The 19,440-nt window shown below is 31.1% G+C and overlaps 2 protein-coding genes across 5 annotated transcripts; both read right to left on the bottom strand.

Moving 5' to 3' along the window:
- Positions 1 to 6,480: 6,480 nt before the first annotated feature.
- Positions 6,481 to 11,855, bottom strand: LOC114370926 (glycine-rich RNA-binding protein RZ1C-like). Of its 4 annotated transcripts, none has more exons than XM_028328330.1 (4): positions 11,726 to 11,855; positions 11,492 to 11,627; positions 7,261 to 7,754; positions 6,481 to 6,972 (listed from the first exon to the last, which is right to left on the bottom strand). In XM_028328330.1, the coding sequence occupies exons 2-4, from the start codon at positions 11,600 to 11,602 to the stop codon at positions 6,738 to 6,740; spliced, it is 840 nt and encodes a 279-aa protein (XP_028184131.1). In that variant the 5' UTR covers positions 11,603 to 11,627; positions 11,726 to 11,855; the 3' UTR covers positions 6,481 to 6,737. The 4 variants fall into 4 exon arrangements, with proteins under 4 accessions (XP_028184131.1, XP_028184128.1, XP_028184130.1 ...); XM_028328327.1 differs by lacking the exon at positions 11,726 to 11,855 and adding an exon at positions 8,791 to 10,267; XM_028328329.1 differs by lacking the exon at positions 11,726 to 11,855 and adding an exon at positions 8,791 to 10,258 and having other exon boundaries at positions 11,492 to 11,605.
- A 2,320-nt stretch (positions 11,856 to 14,175) lies between these two features.
- On the bottom strand, positions 14,176 to 19,145 carry LOC114371863 (uncharacterized protein ycf45-like). Its single transcript, XM_028329175.1, has 9 exons — positions 19,122 to 19,145; positions 17,453 to 17,776; positions 17,158 to 17,372; positions 16,474 to 16,624; positions 16,174 to 16,365; positions 15,810 to 15,977; positions 15,445 to 15,621; positions 15,205 to 15,366; positions 14,176 to 14,753 (listed from the first exon to the last, which is right to left on the bottom strand). The coding sequence occupies exons 1-9, from the start codon at positions 19,143 to 19,145 to the stop codon at positions 14,460 to 14,462; spliced, it is 1,707 nt and encodes a 568-aa protein (XP_028184976.1). The 3' UTR covers positions 14,176 to 14,459.
- Positions 19,146 to 19,440: the final 295 nt, after the last annotated feature.

Genomic DNA, 19,440 nt, shown 5'->3' with positions numbered 1-19,440 from the left:
GCAGCATCAAGTTGTAGCTTTGAATTAGGCTACTGAACAACACTTTACCAAGGCCTGACAACTAGTCCAAGTTGTGCATAGAAAAGAGACTCTCTTACACCCAAGCCAGCCAGCCGCAAAGAACGGGAAGAATACCATGCAGATAAAGAAGACTGAAAAATGCTAAAGTCAAAGCAATGTCATTTTTTCTTTCCACACAACAGCATCAGCATGTCTTTCACCTCAGAATATAAAATGTAGTGGTGATGGCAATAAGTTGGATGAGGCATTAATTCAAACTTAGGTCTAAAAATGGAGTGGCGATGGCAATAAGATTACTAATGTGCAACCCGTGGAAGCTTCAAAAGAATACTAGTTTCAAAGTTTGTGGGGGCTTGAAGATAAAGAATGCAGTTATTATTGATATGTTTTCAAATAATTTTTTTTTTTACAGGAGGTAAGAACTAGATGTAGCCCATAAGGGGTGGAGTAAAAATCTCATTATGCTCTCTTGCTTGCTTCTCATTTAATTGCATAATTAAATTGAGTTTATTGTGTAAATTAAGATATAAGTTAGATAAGTTTTAAACTAGTTTTTCCAAATTAGATGCATTACTATATTTAGTTACAACAAAACCAACATCTGATAATAACTAGAAACTGCATTTTTTAAAACAATTTTAAATTAGTTTCTAAACATTTAGATTTACTTTGATTGCATGTTTTAAAAAGTACGAGAAAGAAATTTCTTACTCTAGCTCTGAGCATAAAAATTAAAATATATCTTTAACGGTTAACCGTTTAACTTGAGCAGAAATAAGACTTTGGCTATGGTAGCCTGAATTTCCATGCACTTTAACGCAAAAATAACGAAGAAAATCCTTTGAGGAAACTACGTTTGAGGAAACGCAACGTTAACATAAACATACACCTAATCTAATGAGAGTCACTATTTACCTCTTTTGGTGACTCTGATTTACTTCACATATCAATAGTCTACAGAATTCAAACATTTTAACACCATAGAAGATAATATTTCAATAAAGATATATATTATACATATCTTACTAAAATAAAGAAAATATTAAAAAATTGAATCAGACATATGTGATAAAAAAATTTAAATAAAACTAACCTAGTTAGTTTTTTAGAGAACGCATATAAAGAAGCTGTTTTATTTGAAGTGTTCAAGTGTGTTTCCTCTAGAAGAAGAAATTTTTACACAATCATACAACAAAAAAAACTAATATGCATATCCCTCTATTTATTATTGATAATGTAAATTCAAGTTAGAAGGTAACTAAATCTACACTGTGATTTTTTTAAATTTTGCAAAACCAAGTTGAGAATTCGAAGTTCTGAACCCAAATTCTCATTTGTGTGTTTTTTTAAGATAATAAAATAATATAAATAAAGGAAATTAATTCAAAATAATAGTTAAAAAATAAAAATAAAAATAAATTAATATTTATATTTGTTTAAGATATCACACATTATTTATATTATTTTATTAAATTTTTAAAAAATTATTTAAAAAAACACAATTGAGAATTTGGATTGAAGGACCAGAATTCTCAATTTAGTTTTGTAAATTTTTTTAAAAAACAACAATGTAAATTTGAGTTTTTCTAGAATTTACATTATGAATAATAAAAATATGTCTGTGTAAATAATAGAAGAAGATGAATATGTAATATTAGTTTTTTATTGTATGTTTGTGTAGAAATTTCTCCTCTAGAAAAGCAAAATAATGTTTTTGTTTAACGGCAAAAAAAGGATTTAATATGTGAGGGGTTCCACAGATGACAATTACTAATAACTAACCGTTAACCCAGGAATAATACAACACCGCCCCAGAATAGACTCAATGCCACTGAAAACTCGAAGATATATACTATGCCCCCATAAATGCCTTTCAATTGCTTCTAGCAAGATATATACATTACCCCTGCATCAATGCATGAAAATAACAGCTAAAATACCAATATAATGGTATTTGCCCATTTGGTAATCAGGAAAAGTCACTCAGTATTAAAAAACATACCAGTGGAAAAAACCATGTCCATATATAGCTAGAGATTTTTATCAAAAAGAAAATTCCAAAAATCGAGATTTCACTTAAACAAGTTCTCGAATGGTTAAGTTTATTTTTCTCCTGAGGATAGATAGTTGAGTTGTTGGGAGAGGATTCGATGACAGTGATTTTTCTATTTTTAGGTCATTAGATTAATTTGATGGTTCAGATTTTGTCATTTATTTCAAAAGATATTATTATTATTATTATTATTTAAAATCATACAAATATTACTAAGTACATATGTTAACTATTATAAAATTTAACAATCTTTTTTATGCACTTCTTGGGTATTTTTCATTAGAAGTAATACTATGTTAATCGAATAGAACTGTTATGAATCGTAAAATATTTTCTAGATATCATTGATTAAATTGAATAATTATGTACTAATTAATTTACAAGTTGAATCGTATTTTTATGATTTTAAAGTATAAAAAAATATAAAAGCTAAGTTAATTATAAAATTAAAAAATATCTTTTAAACAAATGAGAATATCTAAATCGTCGAATTTAATCTAATGGTCTAAAATAGAAAAAGTGATCCAGACATTCACTGAATCCAAATCCTAGGGATATAAAAAACTGAAAATTACTTACTTTGTCCTATAATAATTATTGTGTAAAAAAAATCTAAAATAATTATTGTTTTAATTTTTCAATATAATATAATTATTTTTTATTCATATCATATATAATGTTAATGATGAATAATAAAAATTAAAAATAAATTAATAATTTTCTTGATTTGTATAAAATTGATAAGGTTAGTCATTATATAGTTTTCTTTTTGAATGAATTATTTGATTTTTATAAGTTGTACACTTTGATTATCATTATTGACCAGGATATTACTGGTCAATGGCACTAATTTCCCGGCATCAAAATCTACTTTATCTTCTCTTTCTGGAAATTACTTCAAGAAGGAATAAAAAAAAAAAAAAAAGATGTTAGATTTGAGAAGTTATAATTTTCAAAAATCTTGACTTTTGAAGTTTTGATCGTCCAATCCAGATATACACTTCCGCTTCCCGTACTACCTTTGGGTTGCCTAACCTATATATAAAAATAAAAAGTTTAATTATTTATTTCATTCATATAAATGTACAAACTTTATTTTTTAGTTTATATGCTAAAAATAATATTTTTTTAGTTTATATACAGAGCAAGTTTAATACTTATGCAATATAAAAATTATCCAATTATAAATTACTGTTTAAATTACTTTAATATTATTATTTTAAAAATCAAAAAAATTATCACATAATCAATTATGATTAGATACTTTGTAAAACATTTTTTATATATATAATTTTTTAGTTTCAATAGTTTAGACTGAAAATAAATTTAAAATGTTATATATAAAACCTAAAGGGATTAAAATAGTATGAATAAATAATTTTAAATTATAAAGACTAAAAATTAAAATTTGTATAATTTTAAGAACTAAATAAATAGTTTAATCAAATCAAAAACACCAAGTTATAGCCCATTTGAGCATCATATCAATGTAGTGTGAATGACAGAATCCAAATATAGGAAATTTTGAATGGTCGGTCCACCTAAGTTGAAACTTAAATGTTTTATTATGCAATAATTTTGTAACTAATTGTTCAACATTATTTATCTCTAACGTCATCACGGCGAAGAATATCCTTTCCGATCCATGTTTGAAAAGTATCAAAAGGAATCAGCACGTAAAATTGAAAGGTAGCGTAGCTTATAAATAGAAGTATTTTTTATACAATTATAAAAGTATTTTGATTTTTAAAACAAGTAATTAGACACGAATAAAAATAATTTTGTATATAAGATTTTACTTACTTAAACCGAACTTTGGATAAATATTAAAAAAAAAAACAAAATAAAGACTTTGCTTACGTTCCACATTATGAGTCAACTCTAACATGTATGTTGATATATATGCATTCAACAAAGACAGCTATTGGCTGGTCAAAGAATGCATCGTGGATACGTTCCCACGCAAACATGGACCCAATTAGTAGTTTGTGACATATTTAATGCATTAGTTATTTCCAGAAGAAATGGATAAGCACTAGTACAGAACACAATTGGCATGTGTAGACAAACCGACAAACAATGGACTTGGTTTTTTTTTTATTAAGTAGCGTTACATACCAAAAGTTTTACTAAGAGCTTATTTATTTTTGGTCACGATGATATATGCTTGCATTTTTATTCTTTATCTAAGTAATATGGTGAGCTCATTCAAATCAGCAAGTAAAATAGAAATTAATCATTCTAGTTCTAGATGAAAGAAATACGATACGACAAATCATTATATAAAGACACACTGACACAAGAGGTGAGCACATTTAAATCTGCGTATAAAATATCAGGATTTATTTTTATTTTTATTTTTTTGGTTAAACTAAAGTTTAAGTGGATTGAATTTTGAGGGTTTAATTGGGTTAAAATATTTCAAAATGCTCAAAGATATATTTATTACTTATCTATTAACAAAATCCTTATATGGCCAACGAGATTCAAATCTATAGACTTGGGTTTTATCCTTATCATAAGAATAACCTTTGTTGGCACAAAAATTGGTTGTTATAAATGAAAGGCTAATTATTTATTAGGAAATGAAATTCAAAGTTCTTTATTTGAGTGACTACGAAATTGGAGCTTACTTGGGTTTCCTTAAAGTCAACTTGCATCTCGGAATATCCAAATGGGAGGGAGAAGTCAAGCCATAATATGATCCCAATCCATTCCATGACTAATAAAGCAGATGATTTTATTTCCACAACTTTTTTTCTATTCACACGTGTGTTTGAATTTTTTTACTAAAAGTATTTTCTTTTAAAACTGATTTTCGAAATATTATGCCTTAGCAATTGAAAGTGTTAAGATTTCAACCTTTTCAAAAACTAATTTAAAATATAACATTTCTGGAGCAATAAAAGTTAAAAACAATCGCCAAATGTTACTATCCCATCAAAAAAGGAAGACCAGTCTGCTATGAAGCAAAATGTGACACATGCCAATCATGCATTCACAAATATAATTTCCAATTATTCCAATAATCAGTGCTTTCAATTGCTAAAACTATTATTTTTCCCCTTATTTAACAAACGCGTTCATTTTTTGTACACCTTTTCTGGTTTCTTTTATCATTGTTATAATTAGGGATAAAAAAGGTTGGGTCAAGGACGGATTTATCTATATCCATCCCTGTCTCTGAAAAAGGCCAAGCGGATTCAGGTGCAAATTTATCAAAGATGAGGTAAAAAAATATAATCAAATTTCATTTCCATCATATTTTATCGAATTTGAAGAAACATGTGGAAAATCCATCTCATATTATTTTAAAATAATTGTTATTATATTTTAAATAAATCAATATATATATATATAATTTAATAAAGAATAATAAGATGGAGATATTTAAAAACTAAATTATATTTTTAGTTAAATGTACAAATTTTAATTTTTTTATAATTAGTATTATATTATTTATTTAACTATTAAAATAATTATTCTATATTTTAGTAATTATAAAAGTAAAATATAAAATAATTACGTAATTAACAATTACATATAATATATAATAATAAAATTAAATATAAATGCATGATTATATTATTAATAATTATAAAAATATAGATAGCGGAACCAGTACGAGAACAAGTGTGAGATGAAAAGTGACATATTCGACCCTACTCCCACCATCGCTTTCTCAAACGGAAAAAAATCTGATCCCAACCTTAATCAAAGTGAATTTTTCCCGTCCAACTAAAAGTGGGATCTAACGGTATCCACATGTTTAATTTTTAATTGTCATGCCTATTTTTTTTTTTTTTTAACAAATTACCATGCCTATTTATAATATAGTTCTTTAACTTAAAAGTCAAATATTGATATAAAAAGAAGTCAAATACGACTTATTTCTTTTTAATTAATTTGTATATTCAATTCTACTTTACGTAAAGGAGTTAGATCGACAAACTTTTCATTGGCCTTTACTTAAAAGTAACCTGCCACATTAAGGAGGAATTAAGTCCAATCATACCCTAAGTTACACCCATTAATAATATCTTCTAAAAATGATTTTAATTTGGACCAAAAAAAGCTAATTTTATTAAATTTTAAATCTTTCGGACTTTAGCCTCACATGCTATAAATTCTTTTACAGGATGTTATATTAGTAGTGGGTAAACAGGGGTAGGTTTGAATGAATTTTTTTGTGGCCAAAGAACAAATTTTTAACCTACTTCTAATGCTCTTAAATATATTTTTCAACCAAATATTGAAAATGAGTGGTTATTGACAAAAAATGTTGAGTCAAGAATTAAGCCCGAAAATAATGACGAGTTATACCAATTCTACGTATTTCAATAAACACATGCCCCTTTCACCTGTGTACTCTTCCTGGGTGAACACTTATACCTGACAAAGAAAAGTTTGGAATGCAGCGATAAATCATGCTTACTTGCATTAGGGAAGTTAGTCAAAGCGTCAAGCAAACGCGGGGGAAAAATCAACAGGGATTGGCACGATCTAAATAAGGAAACAAACTATGAAATCCACAATCTATGAAACTACAATCTAGCAGTAGCAGTTGTCCCAAACAGGATGTCCTACGTAACAAGAACAAGAACTAGGTCTCTAATGTGGCTTCTGCATTTGGATTTCCCGTTAAAAACATCAGCAGTAGAAATCAGTAGCGATCAAGTGATGAACGAGAACCCCTGCTTGGGCGGTCATATGGACCAGGTCTACCCCTATAACTCCTTCCTTCATCTCGACCTCCCATTCCACTTCCATACCTATCAGCACCTCCTCGTGGACCACTGTACCGGTCATACCCTCTTTCCTTGCCATAACCATTTTGTGGGTAGTCTGAGCCAGCGCCATATCGATCACTTGCAAATCGATCTCCACTGGTTGGATACCTACACAGTTTTTCATTAATAAATATGGTGACAATGATAAATACATAGAACTCATGGAATATCCAATAAAGGTACTGCTCCATTTTATTTATGAAGAAAGAACACATACTACTCAAAGGCAAATCAGATTAAGTGATCATCAGATCAAGTCTTTATGCAATCAGAGTCTTTGTAATTGCCATATTATCAATTAAATGAAGTAAGAATTTATTTTTTTTAGAAAAATGGCAAAAGCACCACCAGAGCAGTAATTTAATAACAACCACAAACATATGTATAGTTGTATACCTGTCACCAGCATAGCGGTCGCGGCTGCCATATTTGTAGTCACGGTTATCAAAACGATCCCTATCTCCATAACGTCCTCCATCATACCGATCATCAACGTATCGATCACGTTCACCACCCAGGCGATCCCCATGTCCACCAGCAGCTCCAAACCTAGGACGTGAAGGAAATGAACTACCACCCCGACCACGACCACCTCCTGCCAAAGGACAATCTCGGGCCCAATGCCCTGGACGCCCACATTTGAAGCAGTCATCCTGTCCTACCCTATCTCCAGCACCATAGCTTCCCCTACCACCTGATGAGTAGCCACCTCTGTAACCTTGGTCTGCATCATCACCCCCCATCTTGGGCTGTGCTTTGTTGACTGAGATGATACGATCACCAATTTCCCGTCCATGCATTTCCTTGATTGCATCCTCCATTCCCCTACGGTCTGCAAATGTGATAAACCCAAATCCACGTGGACGGCCTGTATCCCTTTCCATCATGATCTACAGGAAGCACCACTTGAGAACCACATGCTAAGTAATAGCAATTCACACAACTAATGCTAACAATTTTTTATTGCATTTATGAGGATGAACAATACCAATGCTTCTTTTGATGCAAATGACCACTGTATAGCCATTATTGTAAGACTCATTAATTGAGAACACACAAAATGTCTACCAGCAATGGATAGATAGCTAAGTCAGCACAAATAAATGAGAAATACCAAGCTACTATAGTTAGTAGAAGAAACTGCAGCATATATGAAGCTACTCCCTGACAAAGTTCATTAGAAAACCAGTAAAATAGAACCACATCATAAAAACAAGATGAGGATAAAAAGAAGACAAGTAAAAGACAGGTCAAAATAGCTCTCATGTCGCAAAAAGAATAAAAAGTGCACATTGACCATCATGTGGTGAACTCTCCGCCCACACAAAGCCAAAAAAAGAAAAAGGCCCTCTTTACAAATTGCTTGGACAAACTGGGGGCCTAAAAGAAACTGTTGTAGCTAATGATTTCTTGTTAACAGTCACAAAAGTATCAATTTACAAGATTTCAACTACAAAAGCTGGAGCCTAGTTGACCACAATGTTGATCTAACAATTTCTATTCAACACTCGAGCATCATTGATTAATGTTGCCTGATATATATTCTTAATATTGTGAGTTACTGCCCAGACTCCATCTCTGAAAATAATCTCAGATATTTCTGGGGGTCATTCTCAATTCAACAAGGCTTAACCCATCACCCACCACCCAAACTTAAATAGATAAAAACATAAGAAAGAAGTCACACAATTGCAGCATAATCATTACTCCAAATTGCTGATGGTCAATAAAATGATTCTTACAGGAACAGAATTAAAAAAAAAAATATTTGAAATGGGCATTCAGTTCGGACAAAGTATTATCCATAAATAAATGGAAACATATGACTGAAGAAAGTTTTGTGTTGCAAGTTAAGTTTTAGTATTTTATTTACTAGATACAAACAGCATTTAATTAAAAAGCAAAACTTATAATCAGGCAACTTACTTCTGTGTTACAATGATAAAGCACCAGAATGGTTTTCATATAGCTAAGCCATTCAGAGGAATTCCAAGTCCATATTTGACAACAAACATCTCTTACAACAATTACTTCCACATTCTGAGCTAGAATTTCAGCATGTTCCATACTGGTTCATGACTTCATGAATGACCTTTAACAATCTAATTCCTCAAACATACTCTTAGCATCTGACTTATTTGAAAAAAAAGCACTTATATTAGGAACTATTATTTTCCGACCCAGAAGAATTAACATTACAACGATATGTAGCCACAAATGAATAATCACAAAAATCCAACTGTAGGGCTTTCACTTCAACAGTCACCGGATCATTTTGTCGTAACCCCAATTTTATGATGAGTTTCACATTGTATATATCTTCATAACAAAAACTCTGCCAGCAAATAATTTTCCATAATTCTGAAAGACAGAATGCAAGACAGGCATTCACAGCATTCCATTATGGAGATCATGCTTTCATTTCTTGAGCAATTCAGCTACATTCTGTGATTTATTCACCTCATCAGATGCAAAAAAAAATCAATCTTATGTGGCAACAATACTGAGCAACATGGGAGATGAATGCATAACATTGACTACACTGCAATTATATGCCTACCACTCTAGGTAATTCTGCCGCCTCTTAACTGACTTATCCAACAACACACCAGCATTTTAGCAGAAAATCATTCTTATGCAGCTGTGGATTCTTTATCTAAGAGCACACCAACAAAATCACGGCCATTCAAAACCAAAGAAAACATCTCCAACCAATGAACTCTATTCCAAAGTAGAAGAAAGTAATGACTAAATCAAAGGCATTCATTCAACCTTCAACACTGTTAGCTATAATAGGCAGATCAACTGGTGAGACACAGTATCTCATAAAGAAGAGAGGAACTCACTAACTGAACAGCAATTGCCTATGATCCCAATGCTTCAGATTGAAAATTTTGAGCTCTGCAGCACTTAAGTACTAACAGGACCCGTAATGATGCAGAACTTGATGGTGTAGAGTCATACGCAGTTTGGGTATTTACAAGAATATGTTACAAGAGCGTTGACATCAACCAGACACAACAATATCCAAACACCTGAACTTTACATTGCTATGAGAAACTATTGAAAACTGCCAAAGGTGCAGCAAGTTGGGTTGCTCAACTGATGCAAATATGAAAGACTTCTTGAACTCACATAACAAATCACTTTAGCTGGTCTACTGAGCACCACACAATCACAGCCCATTGAAATGGTTCTATCTATACTTTGAAGGGAACAATATTAGTTAGTGGGGAATTCTCATTTCCATTAAAAACAGAGAGTACATTACTTTCTTCCTTGGGAACTGCATTACGTATGAAGTATCTGAATCTTTCCAAATTTCAGGACCACAAGAAATGACACCTTACCAAATGCATTGTCAGTATATAAGATGGCACGTCTGTTGCCCATGCTTCTACAACTAAAGAAACGGGTATAAGCAGTTTTCATAGCATATCAAAATATCAAGGGACAACAAAAATTGAAAAGGCTTCATGTGAGATAGCAGTCGTTAATGTCCTTTTTCTAATTTCCTACAATCATATTGGACAATAATTGATTAGAGACAGAAGCAAAAGAAGGAATGTCCAGCATAATAAGTTTCTTATATATGCCACTGGTAACCATTGCCATCATGTAATAGATTTACTACTAGAATAAGAGGGAAGCCAATTTACAGACAAGACATGGCTTCTTTAGTTTGGACTTTGGATTTGGACAGGAAAAAAATTTCTTTACCCAAAAGAATTGTGTAACTCAATCAAACAAGTGTCATGTACTTCTCAGTTTATTAATCATGCAATCAAGGCATAGATCTGTGAGCCATACAAAACAGGTATTAAAAAAAAAACTCCAAAAACCATTTTATGGTATTAACTATCTCTCTCTCTGTCTCCACTTGTGACTCGTCAGCCCAATCATAAAGCTAAATACCCATTCCAAACTACAATGATTTTATTAAAGAATCATAAGGACAGCAAATCTCTCTGCCAAATAGCAGACAGGTCAGACTGATATTGGCTTAACTACCTTCCTTGCACCAAATTCCACATATCCAAACCACACAAATCTCCAGCTCTAGCTCTACAGTTACTACCACAAGCTATCATTTTATCAGAAAATTGAAAAAAATGAGCTTCAGCCACGAAGAAACCATTCTGGTAAAACATCTTTTAAAAATTCCATCTGCAGCCTCTCAAAGATCACAAGATTCACAACCAGCAATCCAGAAAGACAAAAAATAAAAAATAAATAGTACAGAATCCTATCCTATCATAAAAACTTCACCCAGAAAACACATGAATTTTTTTTAAAAAAAGAAAAATCGCTAAGCAGTAGACTCAGCCAAAACCAGGCCTTGCAATCGCCCCAATCCTTAATTAGAGACCACAACGGCACAGAAAAGGATCTCTTCAAAATAGTATCATACAAAATTATCATTTATTTTGATACGCAGTTAGATTCAATTAAAACGTCAGATACAAAATAAAAAATAAAAAATGCCCCTTCCACTTTTACTTCGAGAAATTGCATAACTAACATCACGAAAAACAAAAGAAACAAGATCCCCTTTTCATAGTAATTAAATAGTTTGATATTAAAATGTGGAAACATTTCTGTTTGAAATTGGAAGAGAAAGGAGTACCTGGCATTCGAGAATTTTGCCGTAACGAGCAAAGGCATGCTCGAGTTGACGCTCCGTAACGTCCCAGGATAAACCTCCAACAAATATTCGATTCTCTTCCTTCGCAGCCATCACTCGCTTCAAATCTCGCTAATTCCTGAACCACACAAATCCAAATGCCGACGGTTTAAATGTTAATAGAACAAAATTGCAGGGCGAAGAAATCTTCTGCAACTTGAATTTTGAGATACTTACACAAGAGTAACTGTGGAAATGGAAATTACAGAGATGTGAAGGAAACCCTCGAAGTTGAACTCCACGATAACGCAAAAATGAAACTGTTTTATTTTGAGTGTTAAGGCCGTGTTTGTTTCAAGGTCTATCCTACGTTTGGAGAAATGATACTATTTGAGAAAACTATAACTGGAAGGGATTATAAACACGTTAATATTAAATATTTGTGATAATATTTTTTTAAAAATTCAAATGATAAAAGATAAAGTTATAAATATAGTTATTTAAGTTTTACATTTCGAGAATGTTTTTTAAAATCCAAAGAATCAGAAGAAAGAGTAAAGATAGGGAATACTCACGTTTGTAAATTGTAAAGATCCATACAGATCATTTGTACTTAATAGGATACAATATGAATTCCTATAAATAAAAAAAAGAGAGGATAAAATATGAATATTCATTCGGTGGATATGGATATCAAAATATCTACTTTGTAAATATCCATTTGTTTACAATTATATTTATTAAGTATGTATTATGATTTCTAAAAAACATTTTAAAATGAGAAAAAATATATTTTTCATTATTCATAATGAATATTTCACTAAATAAGTGCATAATTAATAATATATATATATATATATGTAATACTTTCTCACTAATTAATTAATACAAAATATATAAATAAATTTGATATATCATTTGTAATATTATTTTATTTCATAAAAGCTTTAAATTGATAAAAAAAAAATATTTATGATGTAAATATGATATGATATTAAATTATGTTATATGACATGATTCGAATATCCAGTATCTTATAGATATTCGCTAATGAAAGTGAGCTGAAAATAAATAATAAGTACTGTTTTGTCAAAAAAATATAAAATAATAAATACTGTAACAAAATAAAATAAAATAAGTACTGTCCACACATTGTTGCAAGAAACTGAACGTGTTTGGAAACGTATTGTAAACGTGCTTACGTGCATAAATCATAAAATTGCATCATCTGAGGATAAAAACGCAGAGCCTAGGCTACCATTAGTAACACCTACTTCAACTTCCACAAAATAATTTTACAACCTTAAACACAAATACAGCCTAATTTATAAACATGCACGTCTGTTTTTTTTTTTTTTTTTGAAAAAAATAATTGGTTGCGTGAAGTATAATTTTAGTTTACTGTAGATATCTTCCACAAAAACAATTTTACTCAAGGTAAAGCAAGTGCTAAATTAATCTGTAAATTGTATGGATATATGCAAATATAATTAAGTCACAGTAGAGAAGATAGTTCTATAAAATGTAGGACTATCTAGAATTTTCAAGAATTGAAGCAATTTGTGATAACACTTTGTGAATTTGTGATTTTTTATTTTTTTTTTACTTAGAGCGAAGAAGGAAATCAACAACCGGAAAAAAATATACAGAAAAAAGTTCTTTCACCATTTTTTTTTATCCTGTTATTAATATGGAATATCTTTCAATCTATTCAAAGACTAATTTTTACTAAAGAATTTGATTAATTTCTTTAATGATTTTTTTTCCAAACACCTTTTTTCTATTAACATGTCTCAGATCCTTTTTTAGTATTGTGTTTAGAACCATAAGATATTTATCTTTTTTCTTTTATTTTTTCTCCTACTAAATAGCCTAAAAATATCTCATTTATTATTATTTTTTCTTTCATTTTTTCTACTATTTTTTATGAACATTAAACAACAAATCCCTTTGGTTTTGTTCCAAAAAAGTTGAAATGTACCAAAAAATAACCTTTGGTTAAAATCATCATTAAGCCTTATTTGAATAAGTTTCTTAATAAAGAAGGAAAAAAATAGATTTATCCTATAAACTAAATATATTTTAAGCACAAGTTAAAATTAACTTTTTGAAGAAGCTAAATGATTTTGGCTTCATCAAAAAAGTTAATTTTAACTTATGTATAAACTAATTTTGATTTATGAAATAGTTTATATTTTTTTTCCTTCTATACGTGGTTACGGAGAAAATTATCTAAATGATGGTTAAAGAAAACGAGGAACCATTTTCGTATTTTAACATAAAGACAACAATTTTTTGTCCTTTAATATCGGTAATACACTTTTTAAATATATATATATATACGACCCTGTCAATATATATGTATATATATAACGTAAAAAAAATTAAGAAATATAAGTAAACATATACAGTGTCAATTCCTATATTCAAAATTCGATGTTCAAACAGTAGGACTCATAAAATATTAATTAACCAAATGGCACAAATAATCACTAAATTAGTAAGCTGGCCTTGGAGTTCTTTTAGTAGTCTAACCGTCAACGAACTTAACAGAAAAACATGACAAAACAGAAAGCAAAAGCATTTCACAACTTTTAAAGCGATTAACTTGGAACATATTTATAAATTTAGTGTTTCTGTATTTTTAATGCTCCAGCTACACAAGTTAACGAACAAATACATATGCGTACCATTATAAATTGAAATATATTGGAGGAGTAAAATAATTAAATATTACATTTTATGTAGATTGATTTTTTCAATATATATATACCTTGAAACAAGAAGGGGTAGCTTGGCGGAGGATCAAACTTCCGTCATAAATGTCACACCCCAATTGAGCTACAAGCTCTTCTTAGGCTATAAATAAATTATTTACACCACTTGCATGACTGTACATGTTACATATGCATCATACATGTACAAACCAGTGAAGTGAAATATGTTAGAATTGGGAAAGAATTTGAATTATTCAGGAAAAATAGGAAGCCTTGGTGACACTGATGCCATTGCCGCTGTCACCAGTAGACATTGAGGTAGGACTTGTTTTCTTACGGCCAATAGTAGATTTAGAGGGTTTTTTTGTATTTAGCCTCAAGGGAAGAATTTGCAACCTGGGATTCTGATCGCTACCTGACTTTTCAGCAGCCAACTGATAACTTTGAACGAGTTCAAGCTGCCGGGCAATAATTTCAGAGCGTCTAGGAAGAAGTTCCACAGGTTCTCCACCAGGAATCACAATGTACTCTATTGCAAGCCTGACCTCCTGCCAGCCAAGTAAAAGAAATTAAAATAATGTCAATGCTATAGAGGTTTAGATATAAGAGTTTAATAGACATGTATAATTAGTGTATAATTTTACACGGTCAGTTTAATCAGAAATTATTTATGGTATCAATAATTTTTAAAATAATTATTATAAAAGTCAGAAACTTATCATTCATAATAGTTTATGATTGAATAAGAGTGTAAACTTTTTTCACAATGCATATATTATTTATTCTAGATAGTGGATATGATACTCTAGGTTTTGTCTTCATATGAATGAATGCAATGTATATGGGAAATGGCCTCCAATTCAGAAAGCCAGACATTAAATCAATTGTCAAGTGCACCATCTTTCAGTTAAGCGCAGAAATCAATTGCTGGACTACTAGTACCCAACATACATTTTAGTAAAATCAAATACTAATTAAATAAATGTGAAGGGTGTGTACCTCCAAGGCATCAATCTCTTCCAAAGATGGTTTTCGTTTAGGTTCATCATCCTCGATTTCAATATCCAAACATTCATTTAATGCCTTCTTTGGTGTAGGGCCAAAGGATTCTAGCCCAAGGATCATGCGCACTGCCTTGACCATTTGTGCCATGGTATTGGACTGAAAGAAACAAAAGTTTGTCATAAGACATAAGGAGATTTACATTGAAGAATAGCTAAAGATGCAGCAAGAGGGCACCTTGATAACAAATACAGGTACGTGATGGAATTTTGCCACACCACGGATCCATGGGTTTTGTCGGATCTCAGAACTGGATGCTAGAATTGCTTCAGCAGTTCCAATGTCATCAGTCACATCTATTACATCTTCAAGCCCCATTACCTTTGCAACTTGTAGTAGATCAGCTTCAAGAATCTGTACTCATTCAACAAGAAAACAATGCTGATTAAAAAGAAGAGCCTCAAAAAATATTTTGGGCAATCTATTCTTTCGAGTTTGAAATCTATGCAACTGGAAAATGATAGAGTTATTAAAGTTTCGGAATCATGATAAAGTTTCCAATCACTCAAGACTCTATCCATCACATGCAACCTCAAACTTACTTTATAAGTATAAACTTGCATTCGTGAACTCCTCGTCATCACAGGTACACTGGTACTCCAGTTCGTGGACCAAGTACGTGGATGGTCTTTATCATCCTTACTAGATTCAATTTCAGAACTCGTGATATCATTGTTAGTTAAATCAGAAGTTTCTCCAAGGGTCACGCTCTATTCAAATAAATGATTCAATAATATTACAAATGTGGGAAAGCACTACACATTCCATTTGTATGTGGTTCAAAAATTTAAGACCGATTCACTTTGAGAAAGAAGAGGGGGGCCAAAACAGAGGAGTGCATTTAATTAATCATTATTGATTATAAATCATAAAAGTGAAAGGAAAATTAAAAGTGCAACTTTGCACCTCTATGCCACCAACAAGAATCTGAAGATAAGGATTTTTTATTATGTTTTCAATGGTCATTCCATGTGCCGTTCCAACCAATTGAACTCCTCTTTGAGCAATAGTACTGGCTGCCAATGCCTCAAGCTCCGTTCCAATTTCATCAATAATAATGGTTTCAGGCATGTGATTTTCAATTGCTTCAATCATAACCTGCATAAAATACACATAAACGGTGTCACAGAATATTGTAAATTATTTAAAAACCCTTCGTATAAGAAGTAATCAACTAACACAAAAATGAATGAGATTTGTACTAACACCATGCTGCATATTCACATTTGGAACTTGCATCCTCCTGGCCCTGCCTATTCCTGCATGAGGAACATCTCCATCACCTCCAATTTCATTAGAGGTATCCACTATTACAACACGCTTCCAGAACTCATCAGCCAGCATCCTAGCAATCTCTCTGCACAAGAAAAAGCTTCCTTCTTCAGACAAGCAAATCAAGTAAAAAGGCACCTAAAAAATGGCTAAAGATGTCTAGAATAGAAAAAGTCGGATTTGATTTTCACACAATGTCAATGAAAAGATTTTACACCGTTAATCAATCAGAAATCATCCCAAGTATAACTTAAGTTAATTATTATAGAAGTCAATAAACATATCATACATAACAATCAATTATTGGATAACAGTCTAAAAAACAGACTAATAATAATCAACTCATTTTGACCACCTAATGCATTAACAAGGTAAATAAACTTGTATACTGTGAATGCATTGTCATTCTAATTTTTATTTTTTTTATGAGTAAATGTGAATTATTAGATTGTTAGTTTTTATTAGCAAAGAATGAAATCCGTGACTTTTCCCTCCTTCCCTTCTTTCTTATCGAGTCAACCAACCTTATATATCCGCATTGACATCCTAATTAATGTAGGTTAATTATAATCAAGTCGTTTCGACGAAATAATAAATTGAGAGAGTGAAAATGTTGACCTGATTAAGGTTGTTTTACCGACTCCAGGAGGTCCAATGACCAAGATAGAACCTCCATCCTCAACCAAATCACGGATGATTTCAGCACTGCCACCCACAGCTCGACCCACACGACAAGTAAGCCCAATGATTTGCATTTTCCGATTCCGAATCGCACTTATCCGATGCAAAGACCTATCAATACCTGACCTGTTGTCATCAGAAAACTCACCAACCTAAAACCAACCAACCAATCATCACACATCAGTCATCACAGCTAAACTAAGTAACTAACACAACAATAAAAATTCATTACCTTTGAAATGGCATGGCGTAAATCCTCTTGCGCAATGGGTTGTTCGGAGATGACCCAATCACCGGAAGGGAACCGTGCCAGAGGTTTTCTACCCAAATCCATGACGACCTCTATGAGGCCTCCGATTTCGCTGTGGAGATACAGTTCCCTCGGCAACGTCAGAGGGAGCAGCTCCAGGAAGAGGTTCAGGTCCTCCGGGCGAGACGTCGATGGAGAGGAGCCGTAGAAGCGATCGGAGGGGCGGCGAATCTCCGGCGAAGCCGTACATGGGATTCCGTTTCTAGGGAAGCGTGGTGGACGGAGGGAGGATATGAAGTGGGAGATCTATGAGGAGCACGTGCGAATTTAGCGCCCTCATTCTCTTTATTATATCTGCTATGTGTTGCAGAGGTGGTTGTTACTATTATGGAGAGATTCTGTGGTATCTTCTTTTCTTCTATTGTGTTAGGACTTTAGGAGTTGCTTAAGGAATAGGATTCGCTGCAGTCAAGAAACAAAATCTTCACCCTAAACTCTTATCGTTCATACTTTAAAAAGTTAATAGAATATTAACACAAAAATATTTAAACCATTGGATCGTAAGATCCTGCAGTCAATAATCTATATCCCTTGTTATAGGAATCTCAATTTCCTGCAATCAATCTCATTTCCTCTATAGCAATTTCGTGTTTAAATTAACTTTTTTTTTTTGGGTTAATCTTGACTAGATAATTTTGATTGGCCATTGGATTGCTACTAAGTCAACTCATGTTTAAAATAAAAATGTGTAAATATAAAATTTTGATACACAATGTTACATTTACCGTAAAAAAATAAAAAGAAAAAAAGAGATACACAATCTTACACCAATTATTCAAGACTCTTATCAACAATATTCAGCTCTACCGACTTCATAAATTTTTTTAAAATGCAAATATTAACACTAAAGATGTCTGATAACTATCTTTCCAAATGAGCCATATCAAAATAATATTATCTTAAGGCAACAAAGAAATATTAAAATTATGCCTAACTTAATTAAAGAATTATAAATTTGAAATATTATCATTATTATGTGAAGTTGCGCCGAACAAAATTAATCCGAAGGTAATTTATCCCCAAGCCCAAAAAATGTCAGTTTTTATTTTTAAAAATATTTTTATTTTCAGAAACTCTTTCAAAAAGTTAAAAAAATATCTATTTTTTCAAAATGAACTTGAACGAAATAATCCTTAAAATTTAAAAATACGTCACGATCCGGTTAATATCGGTTACAACCAATTTATAAAGCTGTGATCCGTTTCCTTCATCCCAATTTATCCTATTTGCATATCAACTTGGAGTACTTGCATTTGTCCATTAAGATTTAAGGCATTCAAACCTCTTTAGATGAGATTCTTACTTTTCACGAAAATGAATGGAGTTTTTTTTTTTTTTTTACAGCTTTTTACGAAAATGATTGGAGTTTAAGCGTCCTGCAGACATCCGAAAAAAATTAAATTTGACTTTTAAAGTGAATTGCGGTTAAAAAAAAAAAGAGCGTGAAGTTATGATAATTAGTTGAATTTTTGTAAATTTTAATTTCTCTGCTATAATTTATATTTCTTTATGCGTGCATGTTTGCATCACAATATTAACCATTTATTTTTTTAAGTTATAATTCAATACCAATATTTTAAACTACACTGACCGTTGTTCTAGTGAAAGTATTCATAGTTCAATAGTTCAACTATTATATATTAGATAATAAACCAACATAAAAATTATAAGAAAATTAAGTTAAATAAATTTTAAATTAATTAAAAAAATCGTATTTCTTATTCTACAAGATAAAAAATTCACGATAAAATAACTAAACAATAATTGTATATACCTAAGTCTCATAAAGTTTAATTTATTTTAAAATTGTTTTATGCCATTAATTCTTACCCAATTACAATTAATTCTTAATTAATTTTTTACTTCATCAAATTATGGATGACCTAACCAATTGTCTATTCATTGCCAAA

This window comes from Glycine soja, chromosome 10 (assembly GCF_004193775.1).
Source record: "Glycine soja cultivar W05 chromosome 10, ASM419377v2, whole genome shotgun sequence".
In the NCBI taxonomy this organism is placed as follows: Eukaryota; Viridiplantae; Streptophyta; class Magnoliopsida; order Fabales; family Fabaceae; genus Glycine; species Glycine soja.
The sequence above is the reverse complement of the archived record's forward strand: the minus strand, read 5'-3'. Positions and strand labels throughout refer to the sequence as shown.

Coding starts and splice junctions, on each gene's coding strand:
- LOC114370926 (XM_028328327.1), bottom strand. CDS start 8,931: ATGGAACATGCTGAAATTCTAGCTCAGAATGTGGAAGTAATTGTTGTA. Junction 7,755..8,790: donor TTTATCATTGTAACACAGAA/GTAAGTTGCCTG, acceptor TGCTTCCTGTAG/ATCATGATGGAAAGGGATAC. Junction 6,973..7,260: donor GACCGCTATGCTGGTGACAG/GTATACAACTAT, acceptor AAAACTGTGTAG/GTATCCAACCAGTGGAGATC.
- LOC114371863 (XM_028329175.1), bottom strand. CDS start 19,145: ATGAATACTTTCACTAGAACAACG. Junction 17,777..19,121: donor ATACTTTCACTAGAACAACG/GTCAGTGTAGTT, acceptor TGCTCCTCATAG/ATCTCCCACTTCATATCCTC. Junction 15,978..16,173: donor TTCTTGTTGGTGGCATAGAG/GTGCAAAGTTGC, acceptor TTATTTGAATAG/AGCGTGACCCTTGGAGAAAC.